Source organism: Schistocerca gregaria, chromosome 2 (assembly GCF_023897955.1).
Source record: "Schistocerca gregaria isolate iqSchGreg1 chromosome 2, iqSchGreg1.2, whole genome shotgun sequence".
NCBI lineage: Eukaryota > Metazoa > Arthropoda > Insecta > Orthoptera > Acrididae > Schistocerca > Schistocerca gregaria.
Genome location: NC_064921.1, coordinates 812,600,729 through 812,613,020, shown reverse-complemented (window position 1 = coordinate 812,613,020; position 12,292 = coordinate 812,600,729). Strand labels below are relative to the sequence as shown.

At 45.2% G+C, this 12,292-nt stretch overlaps 1 protein-coding gene across 1 annotated transcript in view; it reads left to right on the top strand.

Annotated features, from left to right (window-relative positions):
- The window catches only part of LOC126335120 (vesicular glutamate transporter 2-like), a 141,395-nt gene that overhangs the window by 73,961 nt on the left and 55,142 nt on the right, over positions 1 to 12,292 (top strand). The window contains exons 4-5 of the mRNA XM_049998074.1: positions 3,349 to 3,582; positions 10,162 to 10,336. Of these exons, the coding sequence (XP_049854031.1) occupies positions 3,349 to 3,582; positions 10,162 to 10,336 (409 nt within the window). The remainder of the gene's footprint in view (positions 1 to 3,348; positions 3,583 to 10,161; positions 10,337 to 12,292) is intronic.

Sequence of the window (12,292 nt, the reverse complement as noted above, 5' to 3'; positions counted from 1 at the left end):
GCACTAATTATTTACAATGTGCAATTATACTGACACTGAACGGATCTTTTTATACATGAATGAATGTATATACACATCAGTTTATAGTAGGCGGACATACATTCTATGTTGTGTGAGCTATACTTGATGTATGTTACATTTACTGAACTGCTGAGATATAGCACATAGTGTGAGCTCACAGTTATTCCATTGCATTCAATCCTAGCTCTAAAGTGATTGTTTATAGGCATTGTGGGGACTTAAGTCTAATGTAGTGTCAAAATGCACAGGAATTGCATGCAATTGAAGAAGTGCATTTGCATGGTGCTGTGCTGTCCCAAGACAGCTGTGTCACACTAGGCTCACTATCAGCAGATTTATCAAGTAACACTCAGTGTGACGGCACAGCAGCCGAGTCTCATGAAACCTACTGCCTATGTTATCTGCTCTGCAAAGCAGTTCAGAATTTTTTCAGTTGGTTGAGTATCAAAGACACACCACATTCACTGTAGCAGTTTACATATAGAGCGCCCATGCACTGATATTTGCATACACTGTGTCTACAAGAAAGTTGTCAGTTCTTTTGACAGAAAGCACTTGCCGTGGAGTAGACACCACATGCTGGCAGCTGCCTTTTGGAGGTTGTCAGTAAAAATCTCCATATAGTGCATTACGCCCTACACAGACTGCGTGCTCCATATCAAAAAAGCTGTACCGCCAGATCTGTATCTGTTGTACCATGAAGTTGATAACTTTCTCTTTTAAAAGGCGATCGTCTCAAGCCATAGATGAGCTACATGTGTTTAAACGAAAATGTTTTCATCAAATAAGCAAATCAAGATACCACACACACAGCACACATCTCTAATACTTCTGAGCCTTAAGATGAGTGGTCTATATTGTTGGGTGATGTGTGATTTTGTTTGATATAGTAAATGCATATTTTTGCATTTATAGATTTGTGTGTTTTACATGCTGATGTAATACCTGCCTAAATGCAGGAAGAGTCAGTGAGTGTAAATATATCTTTATCTGAAATGTAGGGCATAGTTTTGATAAAATGAAATTAAAATTAAGATAGTAAATATATTTTCTTGTATTTCCTTTGGCAGCTACCGACTTGACAACAAATATTTGGCCTACTGAGGGGAAGGGAGGTGGAGTTGAGTGTGAATGCATCTTTATATTTCACCGTTTGTTTGTTGTTCTTATGCATTATGCATAGCATGCGTTTTTTCAGAGGAATGGATGACTTTATGCAGCAGGCAGAAGAACATCTGCCTAAAGTGCCATGAGGCAACGTGTGACATACTTTCGATGTGGGGTGATGTTTGTGTCCATGTGAACTACATGCACCATGTGTGGCATGCATGTGGTTCAAAATGGTTCAAATGATTTTGAGCACTATGGGACTTAACTTCTGAGATCATCAGTCCCCTAGAACTCAGAACTTCCTAAACCTAACTAACCTAAGAACGTCACACACATCCATGCCTGAGGCAGGATTCGAACCTGTGACCGTAATGGTCGCGCAACTCCAGACTGTAGCGCCTAGAACCGCTCGGCCATTCCAGCTGGCGGCATGCATCTGAGGTGCATACTACTTGTGATGTGTGATGTTAATTAGTAATTCCTTCACATCAAAGTACAGATGACTAGACTCATACAACTACTCTAAAGCAGGATTTGGAATTAATCTACTGAAATACAGTACAAAGACCTGCACTTACCATAAGGCAGCTAATTATTTACAACATCCACTTACATCTGCACTGTGCGAATCTTTTTCTGCAAGGATGGACACATGTCCACATCAGTCAGGTGCCTCTGCATTTTGGCCTATCCTGCCAATTTGCCAATTTTTGTGACCTATTCTACCAATTTCCTGCCAATTTTGCAAGTAGTTTTCCAAATTAATTATGGTTCCATCAGTACAGAGCATGGAAATAGAATAGAGAATAAATTGCCTGAAGGTAGTGAGAGCCCCCACTAATTGACTGAGAACATGATGACAGTGATGTTTTGCAGTGGAGGTTTGGAAGAAGGTCAGTGACTTTGAATATAATGACAATTGCCTCAGTGAACTACAAATGCAGTTTGTGGAACACTGACATGGAAATACGCTGACATTATTAGGTACTGGAATGCTGACACCAAAAAGTGCTGACATCAACGATTTTCTGCTCAGAACCGACCCTGCCCTACTACTTGTAATCACCAAGTGTGGCAATGCATTATCTACCTTGTGCTCCCATGCTAGACATGAGGTTAGTAAGGTTTTTTTGTGGTAGGGCGTTCCATTCCTTCACCATTTCGGATGACAATTGTTGGATGGTCGTCTGTGCATGTGGACATGCTGCTACATGTATCCCCACGCATCCCACATGTGACCAGTGGGTTTTAAATTGGGGGGGGGGGGGGGAGGAATGGAGAGCCAGTTCATTCACTGGACATCCTCTCATTTCAAAAGCTCCTCCACTTGCACTGTTTGCTGCAGTCATGGATCTTCATCCATAAAAATATAGTCACCTCTGAAAAGACACAAGTGGAGAAGAAGTACGGTGTCATAATAATGTTGACTGGTGAGAGTACCATGTTCAAAGATTTAGAGGTCAGTACAGACATGCAACATTATGTTTCCATCCACCATAACATCTGGACCCACCAAAACGATGATGATCAACAATGATTCTGGTTGCATCATGTGTTTCCAACTGTGGCAATGTGAGGGTACGCTCAGCCAGACAACTGGTCAGATGGACCTCATTCCTTGCTATACCAGATCAATGGTCATGTATGGATGTACCATCAGCCAGGTGAATAATTGTAGGAAACATGGACTGTGCGAGAGACACAGGCAGTATTACAGTATGTGGGTTATTCAGTTGGGCTTCCATCTGACCTATGGTTGTAGTGGAAGGTTTCTCGGCATTTTTGGAGTATGACAACATAATTGTGGACCTCCTGCGTTCCCTACTGTTTGATGTCTTCCCAGATATTGGCAGCATGTTCCAATCAGATAACTGCACATATCACAACGACGGAATCGTGCTGTCGTGGTTAGAGGAGCGTGGTAGAGAACTATTGATAGCCAAGTTTGCCTGAACCTACTGGTGCACATCCAGGACACTGCAGCACCGGCTCAGTGCCTACAAGTGTGACCTGCATGTAGACATCCGACTCCACAGGAATCTGGAAAGCTCTCACATTCTACATGTGGACCAACACTGTTAAAGAGATGGTCATAATGTTTTGGCTCTTCAGCATAACAACATTCGCTACTTTGGACGGGGACAGGAATCGACGTAGTCTACAGCTCACACTGCGACAGCTGGTAAGTGACGCGCAGTGTGTGGTCGGTGCCCGCAGAGCCGCGAGTTCGAGTGGTCGTCGGGCACGCAGGGCCTGGTGCTGGGCGCCTTCTTCTGGGGCTACGTGGTGACGCAGATCCCGGGCGGCTGGCTGGCGGCGCGTGTGGGCGGCGCGCGGCTGTATGGGGCGGGCATCGCCGCCACGGCCGCCCTCACCCTGCTGACGCCGCCGCTGGCGCGCCTCTCCGTGTACCTGCTGCTCGCCCTACGCATCATCGAGGGCCTCCTGGAGGTGAGCCCGCCGCGTATTCAGTCACTAAGCTGTTTGCTACTTCTGAATTAATGACAATATTCTGCATCTCTTATTACTATTTTTGTCGCTGAGTATGTCTTCATTTTTGTTTATGGGTTATTCGTATAATGGAGCTGGTCAGCCGTACATTCTCGGTGTTCAGTAAAGAACTCGATGCACTCACTTAATTCACATTGCCATCCAATACAATTTCTCGTTCACTGTTCTTCTCCTTCTCCTTCCTGCCCTTATGCCGTATCTTCCTATTGTTGGGAGAGCGGTGTGCTGACCATGTGCCCCTCCATATCCGCATCGAGTGACGACGTGAGCTGAAGGTGACACGGCGGCCGATCAGTGCCGTTATTGACTGAATTGTGGGGTCAGCGTGTTAAATCGGATTTGGCGATGTTAGTGATAATGGCCAGGCAGACTCCCTCTCTGTGGTTATTAACTCCCCCCCCCCCCCCCCCCCCCACCCCTGCGACAGAATTTGTGAAGTCCAGCTCTCTGCTTCGAGTGTTATCTCATGTGCAAACGTGAGAACGTTTTCTAATTGTTTGCGGGCTGTGGAACTGGGACGGGACTTGCATACCTATTGGAATATGGGAAACCTCCTAAAAACCACATCCAGGGTGGTTGGCCCACCGGCCCTCATCATTGCTCCGCTGCATGGGTTCGATCCGGAAATGGCGCGCCTCCCTGTATTCTGGAAGGGGATGCTTTAACGTGCGAATTTCTGGATCAATATTAAGATTTTTTTTATACAATATCGATATTGTAACGTAATATTTACATATATACCACTATTAAATGCATATAAGTAAAATTTATTTTCATGACTGTCTTACATATTTTGTTTATTCGAACACGTACAAACATTGACTGTTATTACTGTTATCTGATTATTAATATTATCACCGTTAACAATTAGTATTGAAACGCTAAAACAGAAAATAAGTCGTAAGCGAAATATGCACGACGGGGATGTGTTTACAATGTAATCTATGCTTACGATAATAATATCTTTGGATGTTTTTGACCACTTATAGCAGGAAGAAGTTACTAACAAGGAGACATGTTTTTGGAAATAGTTGTGTATACACCGTGATGAAGTGCTGTGTTGCACTATTTCGGAACTGGTTGTCACTGTCATTGAAATCTATAATAAAACGTGGTTGAAAGAAGGAAACGGTCTTTCACATTTCATTTAATAGCATTTATAGAACAAAATTGGGGTATTAATCCATTTCCCAAGCGGGAATATACCACAAGAGATATTGCACCAAAGTCTGTGAAATGAAACAATGGATGGATAACAAGCAGAAGATAAATAAAAGAAAAATAATATCTCTCTAATTAATTTAAAAATCAATGAATATTTTTAATTTTGTCTCTTGTATTCACTTCATAGGGCTATGCGCAGTGATAACACAAGCATATCACTGTGGCAGTTGGTGCGATTTGCTAAGTATTATTATAAATGTTTCTGTTATTTCTTCAGAGTGCTAATGGCAACAGATAGATTAGACGCCCCAGGAAGAATATTTCATGCAGAGGGCCATAAATAAAACGAAAATATGATTGGCGACGAAAAAAGTAATAACAGATGAAGAATATTCTTACTAATTCATACCTTACTATAAAAAACTAGTGAAAAATTTAACGAAGAAATTATGTAAAATTCAAAATATATAGATAAATAAACTTAAAGACACCCCCCCCCCCCCATACACACACACATCGAATGCCCCTAACACCCACTGTCCCTCAGTTCCTACCCCAACACCCCATTCCACTCAGCCTCTATAGCTTTGATCACTCAGTCAACCCTACACCAGTGGGCAAGGCCACGTGCAGTGCGCAACAGGTATTTCTATGAGTAGTGAAACGTATAAGTGCTACATATTGTCAGTTATAAACCTGTACTGTGTGAAACTAGTGTCTAAAGAAGAATCAATGAGCACGTGAAGAGAAAAGAAAAATAAAAATAAAAAATAAGAAAATATTAAAAATAATAAAAATAAATTGCGAATCCGTAATTGTAAATACACTCCTGGAAATGGAAAAAAGAACGCATTGACACCGGTGTGTCAGACCCACCATACTTGCCCCGGACTCTGAGAGAGGGCTGTACAAGCAAAGATCACACGCACGGCACAGTGGACACACCAGGAACAGCGGTGTTGGCCGTCGAATGGCGCTAGCTGCGCAGCATTTGTGCACCGCCGCCGTCAGTGTCAGCCAGTTTGCCGTGGCATACGGAGCTCCATCGCAGTCTTTAACACTGGTAGCATGCCGCGACAGCGTGGACGTGAACCGTATGTGCAGTTGACAGACTTTGAGCGAGGGCGTATAGTGGGCATGCGGGAGGCCCGGTGGACGTACCGCCGAATTGCTCAACACGTGGGGCGTGAGGTGTCCACAGTACATCGATGTTGTCACCAGTGGTCGGCGGAAGGTGCACGTGCCCGTCGACCTGGGACAGGGCCGCAGCGACGCACGGATGCCCGCCAAGACCGTAGGATCCTACGCAGTGCCGTAGGGAACCGCATCGCCACTTCCCAGCAAATTGGGGACACTGTTGCTCCTGGGGTATCGGCGAGGACCATTCGCAACCGTCTCCATGAAGCTGGGCTACGGTCCCGCACACCGTTAGGCCGTCTTCCGCTCACGCCCCAACATCGTGTAGCCCGCCTCCAGTGGTGTCGCGACAGGCGTGAATGGAGGAACGAATGGAGACGTGTCGTCTTCAGCGATGAGAGTCGCTTCTGCCTTGGTGCCAATGATGGTCGTATGCGTGTTTGGCGCTGTGCAGGTGAGTGCCACAATCAGGACTGCATACGACCGAGGCACACAGGGCCAACACCCGGCACCATGGTTTGGGGAGCGATCTCCTACACTGGCCGTACACTTCTGGTGATCGTCGAGGGGACACTGAATAGTGCACGGTACATCCAAACCGTCATCGAACCCATCGTTCTACCATTCCTAGACCGGCAAGGGAACTTGCTGTTCCAACAGGACAATGCACGTCCGCATGTATCCCGTGCCACCCAACGTGCTCTAGAAGGTGTAAGTAAACTACCCAGGCCAGCAAGATCTCCGGATCTGTCCCCCATTGAGCATGTTTGGGACTGGATGAAGCGTCGTCTCACGCGGTCTGCACGTCCAGCACGAACGCTGGTCCAACTGAGGTGCCAGGTGGAAATGGCATGGTAAGCCGTTCCACAGGACTACATCCAGCATCTCTACGATCGTCTCCATGGGAGAATAGCAGCCTGCATTGCTGCGAAAGGTGGATATACACTGTACTACTGCCGACATTGTGCATGTTCTGTTGCCTGTGTCTATGTGCCTGTGGTTCTGTCAGTGTGATCATGTGATGTATCTGACCCCAGCAATGTGTCAATAAAGTTTCCCCTTCCTGGGACAATGAATTCACGGTGTTCTTATTTCAATTTCCAGGAGTGTAGTTACATAACTTAAATATGCTTCCAGAAAATACTACAGATATCCTAAGAATATGTATATCGTTAAATAATTTTCTTTATGTTATGGATCGCTGACGGTGCCTAATATGAATAGGTCAAACATAGGGGCAGAAGTGAAGCTGTGAGGAGCGGTCGTGAGTCGTGCTTCGGTGGCTCAGATGGTAGAGCACTTGCCCGCGAAAAGCAAAGGTCCAGAGTTCGAGTCTCTGTCGGGCACAGAGTTTTAATCTGCCAGGAAGTTTCAGGTCAAACATATTTCGTTAAAGACAAAATAAACACTTAGTTGCAATAGCAATAACTGGACTCACAAATTCAGACATCGATAATGTTGGAGGAATGCTTCCCTTTTACTTGTGAACCAACATTTCATTTCTTCTGCCAGTTCACACGCTTGTTGTGTCCACTAATTTTCTCTAAAGAAACGCAAACACACAGCAAGAAAATTCTCAACGCAATAATTATCTTGAAGCACACTGTTTATTAACACTCACATTCCCCTGCCATCTTCTTTTCCAAAATTGACAAAAATCTTTGAAAAACACCAAAAAACATGAGTAGGCAAAAATTTGCAAGTAATACAATTAGAATCACATAAATACATCCATGAACTAACTAACTGTGCGAGCACTCCACATCAGTATGGTCATAGGCAACTCATTAATTGGATGGTACTAAGACAATCCATTACACATATATACCTCTGCTAACCAAAACTCGTTCTACTCACGTGATTTAGAATCCTCTGATTTTTAAATACAGCAAGTAGACAAAACATTAAATAAGATAACGCTAAAATCACACAACTAGACACAAGACATCAGTCACTTAATGATTCAATTACAAAATATCCATATCATTAGTCACCATACGTCTTTAATTCAAAGCCATTAGCTGAAAGAAAAACAATAGAAAAATTGAGGGAAAGAGAGCACATTAGGTGAAAAAAAACAGTAGAAAAACTGAGAAAGAGAGAGCACATACCTTGGAATACGCCCTTTTCTAGCACTTGTACTCATATACAGAAATGTTTTCATTTGAGACATTTCTGACATGGCATTTGCCTTCATCGTAGATGGGCGGTCGCTGGTCTCCCACGCCCACGAGGTAGCCTACATGGTCTTCGTGACAAATTGCAGTTGTTGATATGACAAGTTCTGGAAGTCGGTAGCCTCCTGACTGAACAGCGCTAATGGGTGGTCATAGTAGCACGACGTATGAGTAGCCACACCATTGACCACAGTAGGCCATAATTTATGTGGCTATGAAATAGTGCTTAATACACTGTTATAAGGTATGCGTCAGTTAATGCACGTTTTTAGTCTCTTCAGGATGTATATTACACGGTAGAGTTTGTAGCACACATTCACTGCGTGCTCATTCATTGATAGTTTTCTGTCAATCATGAATCCCGGCAGTTTGACAGCCTCCACATCAGGGGGCAGTGACAAGGGGGGGGGGGGCTATGGGGGCTACAGTACCCCTCCCCCCATCCCCCAAAGGAGTATCACATTACACTGGATAAAATAACTTCAGAAATCAGCGAATATATTACTTTATCAGATTCAATCCTTTTTATAATTATGTGGCAATATAGGTTGCAACGTATTTCAAACAAATTGTAACAAAATAATGAGAGCGGCAAATAGCTTACCATCTAAACCAATAAATATCATTTAACTTAAAATGGGAGCCTTATTATTTATTAATATTCATTGAATGTACATTAATGTACGAGTACCACTTACAATAATCAAGAAAGCTACATATGCCGCGGTGGTCTCGCGGTTAAGGCGGTCGTTCCGGAACCGCGCGACTGCTACGGTCGCAGGTTCGAATCCTGCCTCGGGCATGGATGTGTGTGATGTCCTTAGGTTAGTTAATTTTAAGTAGTTCCAAGTTCTAGGGGACTGATGACCACAGATGTTAAGTCCCATAGTGCTCTGAGCCATTTGAACCATTTTGCTACATATGCCGGGTATGCCTACCAACACTTAAATTGCTGAGCCCAGACAAAAACTTCGAAATCGCCGGACATCTGCGTCAAATCGTATTATTTTCCCGGGTACACACATTCTGTAGACACGTTTCTACCCTTAACTCCAAAACAGTTGCCAAAAACTACTTTAAGCAACACCAAATATTACCAGTTTGTCGGTGGAGGACCCCAACTCTCATTTTATTAAGCGATATTCCATTCCCCCAGACCCTCTCCCCACAGCACCATTATCCCCCCCCCCTCCCTTCACCGACTTATAGAATCACCCCTGGTCCGCATTATCATGGTATCCAACGTTGCTAAGGTTGCATATCAGATCAGATGACGTGTTTTTTCTTCATTAATTTTCATTTGATTGTCGATGAGCCATTCTTTCATGTTACCAGGGTGCATGTTTGTTGCTTGCAGAGCTTGTGTTTGCTTTCGTAAAAAGAGCGGTGTCATCAGCAGACCGTAACATTTGTCTGTTACAACTCGGATTCTTGCCGTATGTAAGGAGCAGAAGATGTTCTATGGCGGACCCCAGGGGTGCGCCGTGCTCTAGATTTTGTCCCTGGGAGAGTGTGCCATGAGCTGATACTACCTGCTTTCGGTTTTCAAGATTGGGTTGAAGAGTAGCCAGTACAACACCTCCAAACCATAGCGCTTTAATTTGCTAAGCAATATTTCGTTCGAGATGTAATCAAATGCCTTGCTGAGGCCACAGAGTGTCAGTGTCACACTTTATCTGTCTACAAACCCTTGCCTTATCTTCCTAATTAAGTCCATTGTTGCTGTAACTGTCTTACTATCCCTCACGAAAACCTTGCTGTTTGTCCTGAAAGATTTTATTGTCTTCGAATTAATTTTGTAGCTGGATATAATGAATTTCTTGTTCTGTCCTTTAAAAAAGAGTATTATCCTGTTGTTATATGGGAAACTAAGTGAGCAGACTAGGTCTTTTGATTTCGAGCATGCTGAAATCGGTTTCGGTGTTAACCTTACTTTGGTAAGTTTTGATGTCAAGGGGAAGGATGCGCTGTATCTGAATATTAGCTCAGAGACAGAATAATTTGAATAATTGTGATTTTTTTACTGTTACGCCCGTGCCAGGGAGTGACGCACCCGGCCATCAACCACGTGTGGTCCCGCTGGGCGCCTCCACACGAGAGGAGCCGGCTCGCCACGTTCGCGCTCTCCGGCAGCTACTTCGGCACGTTCGTGTCGCTGCCCGTGTCCGGCGTCATAGCGTCCAACCTCGGCTGGGAAGCCGTCTTCTACATCTGTGGTAAGGCAACGCAAGCAGATGAACCTCTGTGTAGCACTTAATGATCCAGCTACGTCTCACTGCCAGGTAAATTTCATTCATTTCACAACCTCACTGGAGAAAATGTTAGCCACTCCCTTAAAAGAGCACAATAGTCGCTCTGAACAACAGCACATGGTGTATGTTTCTTACAAGGCAATCACGTGATCCTCCGCCGCTAACGTGAACCATGTCAGTGAAGTGGTGCTTATGTATCAGTCAGTTTTATTTATTTATTCATTCATTCAGTCATAGACAAGTTTCCTTGTATGGCTGCCGTCATTACAGTGGGCTTCTATGATATAAATAAGAAATTAATTATATACGTAGGTTGGAACTTAAATAGTGACAACACAGCTGTGGAGACACTATGCAATGGAATCTACTACTGTCGCTGATATCACACGTTTTTGACATACCTACCTTACTTTTGAGCAAATGGACTCGCCCGTCCCACGTCACCGGGGCACACACAACCAAGGGAAACACAGTCACTTGTGAGCGAGTGGTCTAACGTTACGGTGTCACTATGTTTTCGAAACAGGAGCAACGGAGTTGGATCAAGATTGAATGTGCCGGAGGTCGTACAGCACGACAGTGTCATCAAGGTTTTCAAGAGGCGTGTGGGGAATCGGCATTGCCGTGCGGAACAGTGGCACGTTGGGTAAAAGCCTTCAACGAAGGTCGGCAAATTGTGGCAGACGTGTATCGGGCAGCTCGTCCTAGAGCCTTTGAAGAAGAAGTGCAAGCTGTTGGCGCGTTAGTGGATAGTGATCGACGCCATACGATTCGTCAGCTCGCTCACGAAAGCGGATTAGCGCATACGGCTGTGCTTCGCATCCTGAAGGAACGCCTGGGTATGCGAAAAATTGCATCACGATGGGTTCCGCATGACTTGACGGAACTGCAGAAATGGATGCGTTACGACGCTGCTCAGACGCACTTGGAGCGCTATGGGCGCGAACGAGAGTATTTCTGATGCCGTATGGCAACACTGGATGAGACATGGGCCACATCGTTCGAGCCGAAACTGAAACGCCAGTCCAACGAATGGCGTCATTGTGGGTCGCCGCGAAAGTCGAAAATGCGTCAGAGCCCCAGTATGGTGAAAGTTAAGGTGATTCTCGTGTACGACTGTGATGGTGTCATCCTAACGTATTACGTCCCTCAACAGCTGACCGTCAATGCACAGTATTACTGTTCGTTTTTGGAGCATCACCTGCGACCAGCTCTGTGAAAGAAACGGCGACACTTTCTGCACGACCCGCGCACCCACCCACGACAATGCGCGGCCGGATACAGCGCAAGCTGTGGCTGCTCTGTGACTTTGATTTGGTTCCGAAGATGAAGGAACCACTTCGTGGCATTCGCTTCAGATCTGTTCCAGAGATTCGACAGGCAGTAGACCGCTCCATTCGCACCATCAACAGAACAGGCTCTGCTAACGGTATACCACGCTTTTCACATCGCTGGCAAAGGGTGCTGGTGACTACTTTGATGAACAACAGTAACAGGTGCAAGCATGTATCTCTTTTGTATCGGCTGTGAATAAACAGTTGCCAGTATTTAAGTTCCAGTCCTCGTATATAAAACTCCGTCCGAATAGCCTTTGAAGGCCCGACGGTACCGACCGCCCGTCATGACATCTTCAGCCCACAGGCGTCACCAGATGCGGATATCGAGGAGCATGTGGTCAGCACACCGCTCTCCCGGCCGTTGTCAGTTTTTGTGCCCGGAACCACTACTTCACAGTCAAGTCGCTCCTCAATTGTCGTCACAAGGGCTGAGTGCAGCCCGTTTGCCATCAGCGCTCGGCAGACCAGACGGTCACCCATCCAAGTGCCAATGAAGCCCTATAAATCTTAACTTCGGAGATCTGACGGAAACCGGTGTTACCGCTACGGCAAGGCCGTTAACTTACATAAGGCAGAAAGAGCC